This window comes from Ursus arctos, unplaced genomic scaffold (assembly GCF_023065955.2).
Source record: "Ursus arctos isolate Adak ecotype North America unplaced genomic scaffold, UrsArc2.0 scaffold_2, whole genome shotgun sequence".
Taxonomy (NCBI): Eukaryota; Metazoa; Chordata; class Mammalia; order Carnivora; family Ursidae; genus Ursus; species Ursus arctos.
This window is the reverse complement of record NW_026622874.1, coordinates 98,599,936-98,617,334: the sequence shown is the minus strand read 5'-3', so window position 1 is coordinate 98,617,334 and position 17,399 is coordinate 98,599,936. Positions and strand designations below refer to the sequence as shown.

Here is a 17,399-nt window from a genome sequence, read left to right as displayed (position 1 = left end):
AGGAAGCGTGACCGCTCCGGGCTGAGTGTACTTCATGAGAGAGCTGAGAACCAGGATGTGAGAAATCCGGGGGGAGTTTTGTAGTAGATGACAGAGTGCGGCTTTTGAACGACAGTCAGATTTATGAATGTTCTCCCATATTCTTACCAACCGGAATCGTTGCCTTTTGCTTCCTGGTATAACGTGGAACAAGTTAGATTGATTTCCCAGGACAACAATATGAACTGGAAACAATTCGAAATTATATTTATCAGAGTGGAGGCGAACATATATTTGATACTTTGGAAATGGCTGGCTGACTATAGCCGAGGGGTGATTGTTCATCTAGTCTGTCACATCAGTGTTGATTGGTTTCCTTCGTTTCTGGAACTGCTGATGACTCAGGGCAAAGAAGCTGTAGAGACTGGCTACTCACTAGTATTCGGAAAAGGAGAGTATCCAGAAAACGCCATCTAAATGCATGACTTCTCCAAAGAAAATATCTATTCAAATAAAATTTCCGTTTATCACCTTGCATGATTGGCCACAGAAAAATTGCTTGCATTTTTGACCCTTTGTACTGAGAGGAGTTTGCCCGTTGCTTCCCGTGTAATGCTCTTTCACCACCAGGTGGAAGTAAGTTGTCCCAAAGAGATGGCGTGGAAAGTCAACATGTACCGCGGCTACCTGGCCATCTGCCACCCCGAGGAGCAGCAGCTCAGCTTCATCGAGCGCCTGGTGGAAATGGCCAGCAGTTTGGCCATCCGCGAGTGGCGGCGGCTGCCCCACGTGGTGTCCCACGTGCACACGCCTCTTCTCCAGGTGGGTGTGGCGCGCGTCCCGTTCAGGTTGAGGTCCGTGATCCAAGCTGGTTGGCGGGGGGGACAGTCCTTCCACTTGTCTCGTTCTCTCTCACTGAAGCTCATCCTCCGTAAGAGGAAGGCCAGAGTCAAAATGTAGAATAATAAAATGTTCTCACTTTTGGAGTTTCCGTGGGATTTAAATGACAGATGACATCTCAGGAGTGATTTTGATGATTCTCATTTTGCTCCAGGCATTTTCTTTAACGCCCACTATACCCCATCAGTGTGATGCCCTGTGCATCGTCTGAGACTCTTCCGAGTGCTGGTTTCATAGCGTGTGTCTTAGCCTCGTCCTTGCTGGACCATCTGCACGGTTGCTGACGGTTCGTTCCAGCCTCACAAGCCAGCACTCCCTCGCTCGGCTCTGACGCAGTCTCTCCCACGGCCCCCCGCACGTGCTGCTCCTCTCTGCAGAAACTACTTCTCCTTCCCATCCCCCTCCTGCCGCCTGACCCTGAGGCTCCGGACACACAGGAAGTGAAGGCCAAGGCAGAATTGTCAATTGCGGCCGCAGCAGGCACACAGCCCTCAGCAAAGGCTGAGCGACTTAGAGGCTCGGTCGTGAGGGACATCTGTGGCTAACTGGTGACCACTAAGCCACCTGGTTGCGTTCTGCAAACAATAGACTTGACCAAATCAGTGTACCAACATACTTACCGTGAGGGTCCCAGAGGGAACAGAGCCAGAAAAGGGGGCAAAAGGAATATTTGAATAAATAATGGGTGAAAACTGCCCCCATTTAATAAACCAATTTCATTTACAAAGCAGATATACAAATGAGCCTGTAAGCGTGGGAAAAATTGTTCACCACCGTTAGTCATTAGGGAAATGCAAATCAAAAGCACAGTGCGATACCACCTCACACCCACTACACTTCTAAGTAAAAAGGACAATAACGAGCATTGGTAAGAAAGTGGAGAAATGGGAACCCACGTATATTATTGTTGGATTGTAAAATAGACTGGTAACAGTCTGACAGTTCTCAGAATACTAAGGTACGGGATTCCTATATGACAGCAGTTTCAATCCTACACACACACGCACACCCATGTTCACAGCAGCAGTGTCCATAATGGCCAAAATGTGGAAGCCGCCCAGATGGCCGTCAGCTGATGAAAAGTGCTGGATCCCGGCAGCAGACTGGTGTTCAGCAGTAAAAAGGAATGCGTGCTGATGGCAAGTGGGCCAGGCTGTTGTGATCTGCGCCCTTGGTAGGAGAGCCCAACTTAGGTGGTGGCAAAGGGAATGAGAGAGAGTTTGGGGGGCTGCCCGTTCGTTGGGTGTGCTCCCTGCACCACTGTCCTCCCTCTCCTACTTGGCAATAGCCACAGAGCTGAACTTTTAAAAGTTGGGGGGGTCACAAGAGCAGAGTTTGGGGTGAAGAGTAAGTGAAATGTGGAATTGAGGTATCTGTAGGGGAGAGCGCTTCCTTCGGGGAGCGCGTCGGGGGGTCTTGACGGTCACCAGATCGCTGATGGACTCTGCTTTGCGTTCCTGGTTTGCTTTTGAATGTCGCGCTCACCGGGGACTCCCTTATGCTGGTCCCGTTCAGGCAGCCCAGCAGATCATCGAACTTCAGGAAGCTGCGCAGATCAACGCCGGCTTACAGCCGACCAACCTGGGCAGGAACAACAGCCTGCACGACATGAAGACGGTGGTGAAGACGTGGAGGAACCGGCTGCCCATCGTGTCTGACGACTTGTCGCACTGGAGCAGCGTCTTCATGTGGCGGCAGCATCATTACCAGGGTAAACCTACCTGGTCCGGCATGCATTCATCATGTAATTTCCCAGACACCCCATGTTCTGGTTCCATGTCTCGGTTTTGTTGTGTTTTTTTTTTTGGTTTTTTTTTTTTTTTTTTTTTTTCTTTTACCAGATATTCTATTTTCTGGCAGGTTTGGCAGGTGGTGGTTGGTCTGGCAAGGGTGAAGGGGAAGGCAGCGAAAGATGGGGAGATGCCCCCCACCCGTTAACACTCTTCCAGCTAGAACAGAGTTGGGGCTAGGGGTGCAGGCTGGTGGGATCTGAGCTCCGGGGTATGGCGCTCATTGGGAAGCCGTCCGCCCTCCCCTCACCCCTCCCCTTAGGACGAGCTGCTGGAGGTGGCCGTGTGGAGCCTTCTCCGGTTTTCCTGGTCCTCTCTGCTCGTCCCCTCACCCTGCCGGGCATCTGTTTAGAGCCGCCGTCCTGATTTAGTTGTAGCCTCGGCAGTCGTGCTGAGCTCAGTGGTGTGTGCTCTTTCACTCTTACTTTCGCATCAGATACCTTCCTGGTGTAAAACCCAAGGAAAGGTAATGAGGGTTTATCACAGAGCTTCCTGTTTTCATGAGCCATGTGTGTGTTTTTCATTTTTTATTTCAGCCTTATTGTGGAACACTTTGAGAAATGTTTGGCGTGGACTGATAGCTCTTTTCTTTGCTCTCTAGCTATCGTAACTGCCTATGAAAACAGTTCTCAGCATGACCCAAGTTCCAACAACGCGATGCTTGGGGTTCACGCGTCCGCGTCGGCGATCATCCAGTATGGGAAGATTGCCCGAAAACAAGGACTGGTCAACGTAGCTCTGGACATACTAAGTCGCATTCATACTATTCCAACTGTGCCTATCGTGGATTGCTTCCAGAAGATTCGACAGCAAGTCAAATGCTACCTCCAGCTGGCCGGAGTCATGGGGAAAAACGAGTGTATGCAGGTAGAGTGACGACGGGAGCCGGCGGCCGCCCCTCTGCTGAGGAGGTCCGGCAGAGCCCGGGTGCCCCGTGGAGACTCCTGGTGCAGATAGTAGGGAAGAGGGTCAGAGCTTCCATAAACACAGCGTTGTTCGTGGGAAATAGTCCCTTCGCCACCAGAAAGGGAAAAGAAACCACCTGAGTGTTTGAAGTACATTTTATGGTCTCTGTTCTACACTGTCATTGGTTAACATGTTTAAGGAAAGAAAATTAAAAACTGCAGGATTATGAGGGTGTAAAATAGATTTTGATGATGTTCAGAGGAATATTAATAAAAACAATGAAACGAGCTAGACATAGAGAGCTTTGGAAAACAGTACCCTGAAGGTATCCAGGACTGTGCATGGCCTTTAGGGATTCAGTTTAAGTACATTTGTCTGTCAAGAACTGTTCATGTGAGCAAGGTCAGCCGTCAACGTCAAGTGTCCTTGTCAGTGACCTTCAGGACTTACTGCCTAGGTAAATATTTTAATGCAGTTTTAACATTGTCTAGAAATTTCAAGAATTTTTTTCCTACTTTTTTTTTTTTAAACAGGGTCTTGAAGTGATTGAATCTACAAACTTGAAATACTTTACAAAAGAGATGACAGCCGAATTTTACGCACTGAAGGGAATGTTCTTGGCTCAGATCAACAAGTACGTATGTTACATAGAAGGAGAAAAAATCATCAGATTATTAAGTAGTTATTTGTAAGCTGAAGTCAGTGTGCAGCCCCAGCTCGAGGTCGGTGTGATTTAGTGATAGCTGCAGGTGTGGTACTTGGGGCTCTCCGTCTCTGTGAGGATAGCAACGCAACAGCAGGTGGGTAAGCCAGTTCGATGGGTAGTACTTAAAAACGCTTTTAAGAAAGGAGTTTGCGTGAACACAGAGCTGCTGATGACATAGATTCATTTCCCCATTTTTGCAGCATGACATTTTGGACCCGAGTTGATTTGATTCCTTTTATGGAGACAATTCCTGTTTTAGAGCAGGGGGTCAGTCAGCTGTGGCCTGCAGACCAAATCCGGCCGGCGTCTGGTTTCTGTGAATGAGGTCTTAGAACACACCCACCCCCACTGACGGGGCTTCTGGCCCTTTCACACGACAGCCACAGAGTTGAGTAGTTGTGAGAGAAATTGTCCGGCCCATAAAGCCTAAACCCATTTGCTGACTGGCCCATTCAGAAAAGGTCACAGAACCGTGTTTTGGAGAAATGAACATCAGATGAAATTTTGTAAAAAGTATACAAATGAGATATGCTTACAAGGTACTGCTCATTGCTTTATGTGGAGCTCTGAAGCCCACTTTTCACATTTTCAATCAAAGGGGTTGCATTTTTAGGTTATTTTAAATAAGGAAGTGATTTTTCTCAAGATAAAAAGGCTTTTTTATTTTTAAACTCACATGACCTAAAATACACCATTTGGAAGTGTACTGTTGAGTGTGCTTTAGACATCCTCAGTGTCGTACAGCCATCACCACCTCCTCGTTCTGAAACATTTCCTTCCCCAGAAGAAACCACATACCTGTTAGCGGTCGCTCCCCATTGTCCCCTTCTTTTGTCCCCTGCCAGCCGCTCATCTGCTTTCTGTCTCTGTGATGTGCCGATTCTGAACATTTCGAATAAATGGAATCCTACAGTCTGTGGCCTTCTGCGCCTGGCTCCTTTCACTCAGCATCGGGTTCTCAGGGGTCATCTGTGCCGTGGCAGGTGGCAGGACTTCGTTCCTCTTTGTGGGTGAAGAGTGCTCCCCAGTGTGTCCGTAGATCTGATTAACCACTCAACAGTCCGTGAACATTGGGACCATTTCCCTGTGTGACCACTGTGCGTCATGTTGCTATGAACGTTCATGTACAGGGTTTTGTGGGAGCCTTGGGTATATACTTAGGGGTAAAATTGCTGGGTCATGTGGTACTTCTTTATCTTGTCGAGAACCTGCCAGATGGTTTTCCACAGTGGCTGCGCCTGTCTGTAGTTTCCAGCTTCTCCACATCTTCGCCAACATTTGTTACTTTTCATTTTTCAGACTGTAGCTGTGCTCGTGAGTATGAAGCGGGGCCCCGCTGGTCTGGATTGTCATTTTCCTGGTGATTGGTGATGTTGAGTGTCTTTTCTATGCCACGTGCGTGTCTTGTTGACAGCAGCGTGTGTTCGGTTACTTTGCCCGTTTCTTAGTTGGATTATTTGGCTTTTTATCATTTGGCTCTAATTCTTAGACGTTTGGATGTATCTCTGAGGTATATGGTTGCACACATTTTCATACTTGCCTGCAGGCTGTCTTCTCACTTTCTTGACCGCACCTTTAATGCACAAAGCTTCTCATTTTGAAGTTGGGTATATCTGGTACTCGTAGTGTCGTAGCCAACACCATCGCCTAACCCAAGGTCACAAGATTTACTCCTGTGATTTCTTCAAAGAGTCTTACACGTTTAGTTCTTACAATCAGGTCTTTAACCATTTTGAGTTAATTTTTGTATGCGGCAGGAGATAGTGGTCCAGATACATTCTTTTGCACGTGTATAGACTCTGTCCCAGCACCAGTTGTCGAAAAGACTTCTCCTTCCCCGTAGAAGGGCCTTGGCGGCCTTTTGGAGAGTTAGCTGAGCAGAAAAGTAAAGGTTTGTTTCAGACACTTAGAACTATTCCGCTGATGTACATCCATCGTTTTGATGGGACCACAGTGTGTCGCTTACTGTTGCTTTGCAGTACGGTTTGAAATTGGGAAGCCTTCTTCAACTTTATTGTTTTTCAGGATTGTTTTGGCTGTTTGGAATCCCTGACATTTCTGCATGAGTTATAGGTTATTCATTTCTGCGAAAGAGGCAGTTGGAATTGGAGTGATTGCTTTGAATGTTGTAGGTTAATTTGGCGAGTATTGCCATCCTGACAGTATTAACTCTTCCAGTTCATGAACATAAGGTGTTTATCTTTGTTTAATTTAACAGTGTTTTATAGTTTTTAGTGTATAAGTCTTATATTTCTTATGCTAAACGTATTTTTAAATATTTTATTTTTCTTGATGTTATTAGAAATTGTTTTCCTAATTTTATTTGCAGATTTTCCATTGCTAAGGTATAGAAATACAACTGAATTTTATATATCGCTCTTCTATCTTCAACGTTGCCAAATGTGTATTTGCTCTGTCTTGTGTGTGTAATCTTTAGGGTTTTCTGTATATAAAATCATGTCATCTGCAAGTAGAGATAATTGTACGTCTTCTTTCCAACCTGGATGCCTTTACTTTTTTTCTTGCCTAGTTGCTCCTACCTAGGACTTCTGGTAGTCAGTTCAGTAGAAGTAGTGAAAGTTCTTCCCTTGTTCGTGTTTGCAGAGGAAAACCTCTTAGTCCTTCACCATTGAATAAGATGTTACCTGTGGGCTTTTCCTGTCTGACCTTTATTATGTTAACATCGTTTCCTTCTGTACCAAGCTAGTTGGGTGTGTTTATCATGAAAGGGTGTTGGATTTCATCAAATGCTTTTCTTGCACCAACCGAGATGATCGTGTTTTTCTTTTTCATTCTGCTAATGTGATGCATCACGAGGGTTGATTTTTTTTGTATGTTGACCCACCGCCTTGTATTGCTTTGATAAATCCCTCTTGGTCACGGTGTATAATCCTTTTCACATGCTGCTGGATTTGGTTTGGATTTATAATCACGAGGGATAGGAGTATCTAGTTCTCTTATGTCCTGTACAGGGTTGGAAGATGTAAAAGTATCTCGGATTTGCAGATAGTAATGTGGAAACAGCCGGTGTGGAAAACAGTTCGTGAGCTCCTCAAAAAATTAAACACAGAATTGTCCTGTGGCCCAGGAGCTCCACGCTTAGGTGTGGAGAGTTGAAAACGGGTGCTCAGGCAGGCTCTTGCTCACGAGTATTTGTAGCAGCACTGTCCTCAGTAGCCAAAATGTCAAAACAGCTCAAATGAATGGATAAACAAAACCTGGTGTAGATATACGATGGAACAGCATCAGACGTAAAAAGGAATGGAATGCTCACACCTGCTACAGCACGGGTGAACCTCGAAAACAGGTCACATAATACATGATTCCACTTCTGTGCGATACGCAGATGAGGTCAGTCCGTCGAGCCAGAAAGCAGGTGGTGGTCCCCAGGGACTGGAGGCTGGGGGAGGTGGAGAGTGACTGCTCCATGGTAAGGGGTTTGCTTTGGGGATGATGGCAGTGTTTTGGCACCCGATAGAGTGGCAGTTGTATGACGTTTTGAACGTACTGAATGTCACTGAATTATTCATTTTAAGTACTGATTTTATATTATGTGAATTTCACCAAAAAAAAAAAATGACATTTTGCTTTTGTCTCCTCACAGATCTGAGGAAGCCAACAAAGCGTTTTCTGCAGCCGTGCAAATGCATGATGTGCTGGTGAAAGCGTGGGCCATGTGGGGCGATTACCTGGAGAACATCTTCGTGAAGGAGCGGCAGCTACACCTGGGCGTGTCTGCCATTACGTGTTACCTGCACGCATGCCGGCATCAGAATGAGAGCAAGTCAAGGAAATACTTAGCCAAGGTGAGACCAAAAGAACCCGTTTTCGCCAAAGACCGTCTGGTAGCCTTCAGGTTTGCACAAGAAGGCAGCTCTTTCCCGATCCGTGCTGGGGGGTGAGGCATCATTTCATGCCTGCCCGATCTGTTCCCATCACTCTTCACGGTATCTGTCATAGTTCCATTTGAAAGGTAAGAAAACAGAGACCTGACATACTTGGGGTCCCAGGACTTTGAAGCAGCAAAACTGTGCCTGGAGTCGGTCCTGGGACTCAGTCCAGCATTCTCTGTGGGACATCACCCTGGACAGAGATTCCTGCAGACCAATGAGGAGGCCGCCAGGAAAACTTATCCACCAGACGCCTGCTAGAGTCTCCCCTCTCACCTGCAGGGGAGGTGCCCACAGTCCCAGAGCTGCTCAGCACTAGTTGCAGGGGACATGGGATCACAGGATTTCTGCACATGTGCAGGGTGTGGTCACACTCACTGGAGTTCTTGACCCCAGGTCACCAGCGCAGGGGGCAGGGCCGGCGGCTGACATGCACCGTCCTAGAGGTGACTGCTTGACACTGAGATTCCTTCTTCGGTGTTGCTCCCTCTGTCCTGTCTGAAGAAACACATAAATAAAACCCAGAATTAATCGTTGCAGAAAACTTAGGAATAAGTTGCTCTGCTTTCCTGTTTCGTCCCATTAAAGGATTAGATTTCTTAGAATCCCTTCATGTCCAGATGTGGACTGAGCCTCAGCATCTAGCATTTAAAGCCGACTCCAGAAACACACACCAGCTATGATGACACAGGGAAGCTCCCTAATATTTGACCCTGAATTTGCCTCCTACTCGATGTGCTTGTTTCAGACATCCATGGCCACCTCATTCCAGGACGTTGTTCATCAGATTTTTAGCAAAGGTCCATTTTGTTTTGGTGAGGTCGTAAGTGTGAAGTAGGTTGACAGGCCCTTGGGTCACTACTTGGGTCAGTTAGTGATGACAGTAATGCCCCTTCTAGGTAAGAACCATGTTCACATTCGGGGTCGCATCTGTCTCTACGGTGTGTGCAGTGAGTTTAGTAATATTGTTGGCCCTTTTGTACGTCTTTTTCCACATAGCAAGGCTATTCTGTATGTTGTTTTACTGTTGGGGAAGAGTCACTTGATGAAGGGCCTCAGAATTTTCATCCGCCTCTGGGATTTTCCTTCTATCTTAGGTGCTGTGGCTTTTGAGCTTTGATGACGACAAAAACACTCTCGCAGATGCCGTTGACAAGTACTGCATCGGCGTGCCGCCCATCCAGTGGCTGGCCTGGATCCCGCAGCTGCTCACCTGCCTGGTCGGCTCGGAGGGGAAGCTGCTGCTGAACCTTATTAGCCAGGTGGGAGTCACGGGGTCTCCTTGTTCACAAGAAGATTGCATCGTTTCACATGTAGGAAGGTATACACATTCAGGCTTCACGTTTAAGTGATTGGAATAAGATAATCCGCCAGATCATTAGAGAATTAAAATGCCAGTTTCTTTGCTTGCCTGTGTTGCCACATAAAGATGCGGGTAAAACAGGTATTCTTTTAAAACTAGCAAATACTCCGAATTAGTGGCAGGTGGATCTGATTGACACTTTGTAGCCGATTTCCCCTCGCCAGTGCTGGAGCTCTTCGAGCTTCCCTTCGGACTGAAGTCCTAGTAGTTGTGGTGGTTGTCACCCCTCACCCCTCGTGCAGTTGTTCAGGGTGAAAGTTGTAGGCCCTGGGGATGGGGATGGGGACGTGCACACACTGGGGTCACAGGAAGGCTTTCATGACCATGATTTGAGAGGATTTCAGGTTTGCCCTCCATGTGAGAAGCCCAATGGGTAGAGGAAGGACCCTGATGGTGGGAATTTGGAGACCGTTCTGTGTCACATACAGTGCCTGTGACCGTGTTTCTTTTTATAAAGTTAGTCCTGTGATTGACTCCTCATGAATGAAAAGCATCCTGACCAAGCGTTTGGGAACGTGTCTCTCATCATTCTGTCTGTCCAGCTTACTTTGCTCTTTATATGTGATACAGCGTGCATGTTGTACCCAAAAATGGTTTTATTTTTCCCCTCGAGAGGCTGCAGCGATGGGCCTGGGTACTGGCGTTTTGCCTGGAGTTTCTGTGCTGGGATGTGGATTCGGTCTGTGTGGTAGAGTCGTCATTCAGCAGACATCTCGTAATGCGTGATAGCCAGCTACCCTGTGTTCCGTGGCAGAGCCAGATGCCATTCCTGGCTTCTTTCATAGGTGCATTCGAAGGCTCTGAGTAACATCAGAGTAGCTATTCAGGCCTTTTGAAGAAGCCATAAAACCCCAGTTTGGTAAGACTACCTTAAACCAAAAATTTTCATTGTCCTCCTTGCTGCGGCTACATGAAGATACTCACTAGTGAACCTATTCGTCAGAATTGGTTTCCATTTCCCAGTGAGTGGTGCCTAATAGAAAGACTGACTAGTGTCATTTTGTCTTTTCCCGTCACTTGCGTGAGTGAGGTCCGGGGAGCGGTGCGTTTTGTCCTCAGATTTACCGAATCAAAGGCAAGTGTGGTTTCTCTGTCATTAGCAATCCCCCAGGCAGAACTGGTGGAGTGCACCGTGTTGATCTTTCTCGGTTCTTTAAGACGTAAACTAGGTATTTGACCTGCTGTTTAATCCGGCTCGTGGATGAGCCCCGTGGCGCAGTATTTGCCTCCTTGGTTCGCATGGAGACCCCAGCCCATTTACAAGTGGCAACAGTTACTTTCCCTACAAAGCGTCGTCCTCTAGAAGCCCAGTGGTGAGCAGCGCTCTTTACGCCCCATGTCTCTGACCAGGTTGGACGCGTGTATCCCCAGGCGGTCTACTTTCCCATCCGGACCCTGTACCTGACCCTGAAAATCGAGCAGCGGGAACGCTACAAGAGCGGTATGTGTCGGGCGGGGCCGGCTGGCCAGGCCGTGAAGGGCCCAGTCCGTGGGGGCATGCCATGTCCAGACGGCTGTGGATACTCTCCTGCCCTCGGCCTGTCTTTAGCCAGTGAGAGGACACTGTGGGGCTGGGAGGCAAAGCCTGATCTCTGAAGAAAGTCGATGGTTCTCCATGGTTGTGATTTAATAGGGTGTTGGTTTACCGGAGTGTTTTGGTCCATAAGTAGGAAAAATACATGAAATTTTTAGCTCTAGAGAATTATAAAGTTTAATAATACATCCTCGTAAGCAGTATAAATGTCACTTACCATGTATGTCATTTAGTTCATAATTTCATCAGTTGTCAGAAGAATCAGCATAGAAATCAGATTCACTCAAATAGAAGAGTTTTAATCTGTATTGAATAGTCCTCGTATGTAAGAAGTAACTGACCAGTGGTCTCCATTGCCCACTATACATGGTACCTTGTAAACCGTTAAAGCATCATCTGCTTCAGGCCGTTTTTAACACCCAGGTGTTCATGCTGCAAGGCCAGAGACTCTAAGGAGGTGACCTGATCCACTGGGCGTGCTCGTATCCCCCGCCGCTGAGCTGGGCTGGTCGGGAGACTGCACGGCACGTTCCATCTCTGGCCTCACAGGCCTACTAGGTAGATGGGTGTTTGGGTCCTTTGAAAGTTACGGTGCTTTTATTCTGAGTGAGCCAAAGCTATACAAGTGGGCATTTGGGTTCTACAGCATGTTTCTCAGTCCACACGTGACTGTTTTTCAAAAAAGCCTTTTTAACACCGTGATTTGGCTTTCCTAGATGAAAAAATGTAAATCTGCTCATTCATTACTTTTAGATTCTCTGAGCTCTCTGCAAGGAATGTATTGTGAAATATTTTTTCCTAATGTTTAAAAAATGCTCAAGCTTACAGTGAGTTAGAAAGGAGAGGACCGTGAATACTCGTGCCCCCTCACCTCAGTCCACCACGTAGCACACAGCTGTTTGCACGCGCTCTCTCTGTCGCTCTCTCTGTCTCTGCGTGACCCTTTCTGCTTTTCACTGAAACGTCTGAGGCCAGGTCGTAGGCAGTCGCGTGCCCGAGCCCCTCAGCTCACGTCTCCTTAGAGCCGGGGCGGCTCCCACGGTCCCTGGGGAACCGGGCTCGTGATGTGTTAACACGCCTGCAGGAACCAGCGTTCCTTCGGCCGATGGGTCCTCTAGAGCTCCGAGCTCTCGCATCGGGCCAGTTCCGCGCTGACATTGGCGTTGTGTGTGTTACTCTCAGATTCTGGACAGCAGCAGCCAAGTTCAGTGGGTAACCAGTCCCATTCTGCATCAGATCCAGGGCCCATAAGAGCAACAGCACCAATGTGGCGCTGCAGCCGAATCATGCACATGCAGCGAGAGCTCCACCCCACCCTTCTGTCTTCCCTGGAAGGCATCGTCGATCAGATGGTCTGGTTCAGAGAAAACTGGCATGAAGAGGTAGGTGGAGGGAACCTGTCGTCCGAAAGCGGTGGGCTGCCTTCCCTCAGATTAGCTGCCCGGCCGTGTATGTGTTGTGTCTCGTCCAGCTGAACCGTGGCGAGCAGGTCGCTCCTGTCTGCTACTGATGTAGCCCCAGCTGTTTGAAGCAGGATACGCCTGACGAAGAAGATGGAATTGAGGAAGCCGGTTCTGGCCTTCACGCGCTTCCTGTGCTCACGTCCGTGAGCGCCGTAATTAACTACCACCGAATACCAGTTAGCCAGCAGCGGCAGTGGGTGTAGGTGACTCCAGAGCCGCCAGGCCCTCCCCGTAATGGTGTTTGCATAAGCCGATGACTAAGGGATGAGGCCCTACTATCTAGATGTTTATCTCCGTGGCCAAGAGGCCGTCTTGTCGCTTAATTCTGTGTGCGTGTGCACACGCGACAGTGACTTCAGAGCTGTCTGCGTAGAAGGGGTTTCCTGTGGTTGATCAACAGAAGGGCAGGTGTGTGCCCCAAAAAGCGGAAGTTTTTTGTTTTGTTTTAATGTTCAGGACACTTAGTCCTCATGTTTTGTGTTTTTTTTTTTTTAAAGATTTTTTTATTGATTTATTTGACAGAGATAGAGACAGCCAGCAAGAGAGGGAACACAAGCAGGGGAAGTGGGAGAGGAAGAAGCAGGCTCATAGCGGAGGAGCCTGATGTGGGGCTCGATCCCAGAATGCCGGGATCACGCCCTGAGCCGAAGGCAGACGCTCAACAACTGTGCCACCCAGGCACCCCAGTCCTCATGTTTTTTAAAAACAGCTGACTGTGTGGCACGCATGGGTTGGCTCTGTGCTGTCCTCCCTGATTTTGTGCCTACTATGTGCCGGGAGGTGGGGACGTGCTCGGTTAGCTGCCGGACTTGAGAGCCACCGTGTGAATTGTCTCGGGTCTCTCCCCGCCAGGTTCTCAGGCAGCTTCAGCAGGGCCTGGCGAAATGTTACTCCGTTGCATTTGAGAAAAGCGGAGCCGTGTCCGATGCCAAAATTACCCCCCACACTCTAAATTTCGTCAAGAAGTTGGTGAGCACGTTTGGGGTGGGCCTAGAGAACGTGTCCAACGTCTCGACCATGTTCTCCAGCGCGGCCTCCGAGTCTCTAGCCAGGCGGGCACAGGCTACCGCCCAGGACCCCGTCTTCCAGAAGCTGAAGGGCCAGTTCACAACCGGTGAGTCCCTTCCAGTACCTAGAGAAGGTTCCGCTCGCTCTTCTTCCTCTGTCTTTAACAATCAGCTAGTTGTTATTTCTTCGTTTTCATGAGCACGGTCCTGGCCAGCTTGCTGTACTCTGTTTAAAACGCTGACTCAGATCATGAAGCCACCATGACTTTCTGCAGCCTTCTCTCCGGGGGAGGGTTAAGGTGTGGAGCCAGGCTCCACGTGAGGGGATGGAGGGTGTTAGGAAGAGGAGGGTTTCAGGCTGAACCCACCTCCCTGTCCCTCCCTCCACTTGGGTTTTGCGGGAAAACCAAACAGTGGGAGGTGAGGCAGGCTCAAAGTACAGGGCTCAAGGTGATGAGTAGAGTTCAGACCTGTGGATTCAGGTGGCAGAAAGACAAGGAGATTGTATTATCATTACTGGTCCCTGGTTTGGCTTCGTGCATTTTCTGAGGCCCCAAGAGCATGAACCCTGGCCCCAGCTCTGCGTGATTGGTGGCAGACTAGTTGAGTCTGCTTTGGCCTCTGTCTTCACCCGCCAGACGGGGGCCCTGGTTCCCGCAGCAAGTGCACAGACAGGCCAACCGACCGTGCCCCCTGGGCTGCAGGCGATCCTGCCACCCGTGTCGCACCGCCACCCCACTGACTGCCTGTCGTCTGGCCCAGGCGAGCGCCACGTCTCAGAGCATCCCTCTAGCCGCTTGGGGAACTTCTGCAGGCCTTTGTGTCTTGCATGTCAACCCCTGAGTGATCATCATGGGAAACAAGATTTGTCTGCTCAATTTTCCAGCTAGAAGAAACATTTTAGTTTAATTACTCCTTTTATAACTGTCTCCAGAACATTCTTTCTTCACTGATACACGAAGCCATAGAATAATGGTTTACATTGTTAGTTGTTTGAAATTATCTTTTAAGAACTCGTATCGCGGAGAACACAGCTAGAAATATGTGGTGTGTAGACGAGGTTGAAATCGAGGTTGTAAATGAAAATATTGATCCCACTAATTGCAAAGGATGCTTTGCAGCCTCCGCCATGACTCTCTTGAGCCGTGTGCGATACAGCGGGTCCTGCTGTCGTTCCCGGCAGCCCCAGGGCCCCGGGTTCCCTCTCCTTGTGCTGTGAGTGGGGCATTGAAGGTAACGCTGGACTTGCCTTAAGGTTGAGGGGCTTCCCCCGTTGCACCCACACCTTGAAGAAGATGCTCTTTGAACAATAAAATATGAGCCCTTCACACCTTTTCCACTGAAGCGCTTCCATCATCTTAGATTTTTTTCTTTGTGATCTTCACATGATGTGGTCAGTCACTATTCCCTGAAAAAGGAAAAGTCTGAGATGAATTTTATGGAAATGATCCTATTTTACTCAAGGGAAATGATATATTCAGTATGTCTTTATCTTAAAATGTGAGCTCATTAAATCAAATGTAGTCTGAACTGGAGAATTCATAGTGAGACAAGTCATTTGGATTTTGTTGCACAAAAATACAAAAGCTGAAACTCGAAGGCAGACCGTTAGGAGGCTCTGACCCTCTTCCAAGCATGGGCGTTTCATACGTAACTCAGAGCCCCGCAGCCCCCGCCCCCCCCCTCCGTTCCCGGGAAGGACCAGCTCTGTGTTTGAGCGCCGCGTTCTCCACACAGCGGAGGAGAGTTCACCCACCTCCGTCCGCGGACAGCATCGCCTGTGTTGGCTGCTCACTCCCGGCCCAGTAAGGAGGTGGACGAAAGTCCAAAAACAGTACAGCACATTCATCCCAGGGGGCGAGGACTCACATGCAGGAACTTGGACACGAATGTGGCAGGTGTTTTATCTGCAAAAGCACCAGACTGAGGACGGATGAGCAGTGTGCCACATCCATACCCGAGTAAGATAACCAAAATGGAATTAGCCATTGATAAGGCGAGTGGGAGGAGCCTCCGATGATGCTGAGTACAGAAAGCCAGTCTCGAAAGGATACCTGCTGCGTGGTTCGTTCTTAGGAAACGTTTGTAAAATGCATCAGGATGGAGGTGAAGAATGGGTTATGGGTGGCCGGGAGTTAGGGATTCAGGGCAGAGGCCTGACACAGGGTGTCTGGGCTGATGGACAGTTGAGCCCCTTGGTTGCAGCGCTTCTGAGGTTGGGCTAGTGTTCCGCTGGCCGTAGCCCCTCTGGGCCCCCGTGTAGGCGTTGATGGGGCCTTCACCAGCCCCTGGGTCTACATTCACATCGTTGACCCCCCATCACTTTCTCTGCGGTTGGCTGCAGCCCAGCAGGGGGCAGTGGGGAGGAGGCAGTGAGGACAGGGGACAGGAGTCTGCACCCGGCTCTCCCCACACAACCTGACTGCAGAAGAGCTTCTGCAGAGGCCCCGCCACAGGTCCTGGCCCTTGTCAGCGAGAGGATGGTGGTTCCCGTGGGGTCCATTTGTGATGGAGATGGTTCAGCTTATCTTGACCTTCGGGCTCTGGCAAGTTAGAGTAACCCAGAGCCCCTTCCCCCCGGTGCTCGTCTGTGTGGGACTGGCGCTTTTTTAAAGAAGGGCTTTTCAGTTTCATTGACCTTTTAATATCAAGTTTCAGTAAAATCTGAGATATACAGCAATCAGGGGTATTTTAATGGCTTAAATGAAAAGGGCATGTTTTCCGTTTTTGTCACTTCGATTTCTTGCCTTAATTCTTCTGATGAGCTGATTTATAATTTAGTATTCGCCGGGGTTGGTTTTTTTCTCCTTTAGCCTCAGGTTAGTTACTGTGTTGGCTTTTGGCACAGGGCCGTGGTTCCTCAGTGGGACACTTGCTCTCAGGCGGGGCTGCTGGTGGGCGGTGACCTTCAGGGCTGGCCGGTGGGCTCCTGTGCCCCTCGGAGGGCCCCGCAGGACCTGTGGTGACTGGGGTTGAGGCTTCTTGTTGGCAGTTCATCCCTTCCCTCCTCCAGTCTTGGGGTCAGCAGAGAAGTCACTCTGGCTTCAACTTACACTTTAAAGAGTGACCGGGGATAAGATGCTCTCTGCTCTGGATTAGATATAAAATAAAACATGCCTGTTTCCTATTTGGGAGGCTCTTAAGCATGATTTTGTAGTGAATTCCAGATGGCCCAGATGATTAAAACTGTTTTTAATTATATTTTATTTTGAAGATTTTGACTTCAGTGTTCCAGGATCCATGAAGCTTCATAATCTTATTTCTAAGTTGAAAAAGTGGATCAAAATCCTGGAGGCTAAAACCAAGCAGCTTCCAAAGTTCTTCCTCATAGAAGAAAAGTGCCGGTTTTTGAGCAACTTCTCAGCACAGACAGCTGAAGTAGAAATTCCAGGGGAGTTTCTGATGCCCAAGCCGACCCATTATTACATCAAGATTGCTCGGTGAGTGAGCCCGGCGTGGCTGTCGGTCACTAACACACACCACCCCAGGCGGGCCTGCCGTGGGAGAACCTTTCCTGAATCCGCAGGGAACTGGACAGACTAGAAAGTTACCCAGTCCCTAAAACTCTTAAAGCTCGGTATTCAAAAGAGACTCGGACAGCTGTAAAACTTACTAAGAGTAGGTGTTCCAGCTTATTGTAAATGTCCGAAGTGCTGTAACAAATGGTCATAATCAGACTCAGAAGTCTGCCTTCTCGTGCATCCAGAATCGGGTCTCCGGTCCCCCAGATGTGCCTCCCCTTCTGGCCAGCCCTCCCTGCTCGCTGGCCCACGGGACGGAGGTGATGGCGAGGGTGTGTAGTCCTCACGCTCGCTCCTGGGGCCCCTGTTCCCCGTGGCCCTCACGCCTGACAGTCCCGCT

General features: G+C 48.8%; 1 protein-coding gene across 6 annotated transcripts in view; it reads left to right on the top strand.

Moving 5' to 3' along the window:
- Window positions 1-17,399, top strand: part of TRRAP (transformation/transcription domain associated protein) — a 108,696-nt gene that overhangs the window by 80,558 nt on the left and 10,739 nt on the right. For 2 of the 6 annotated variants that reach the window (XM_026516255.4, XM_044390247.3), the window contains 10 exons: window positions 610-801; window positions 2,395-2,623; window positions 3,271-3,536; window positions 4,109-4,209; window positions 7,886-8,087; window positions 9,269-9,433; window positions 10,885-10,975; window positions 12,251-12,450; window positions 13,384-13,645; window positions 16,753-16,978. In XM_026516255.4, coding sequence (XP_026372040.2) covers window positions 610-801; window positions 2,395-2,623; window positions 3,271-3,536; window positions 4,109-4,209; window positions 7,886-8,087; window positions 9,269-9,433; window positions 10,885-10,975; window positions 12,251-12,450; window positions 13,384-13,645; window positions 16,753-16,978 — 1,934 coding nt within the window. The remainder of the gene's footprint in view (window positions 1-609; window positions 802-2,394; window positions 2,624-3,270; window positions 3,537-4,108; window positions 4,210-7,885; window positions 8,088-9,268; window positions 9,434-10,884; window positions 10,976-12,250; window positions 12,451-13,383; window positions 13,646-16,752; window positions 16,979-17,399) is intronic. The other 4 variants (XM_044390248.3, XM_057314891.1, XM_044390250.3 and 1 more) reach the window with 3 other exon arrangements.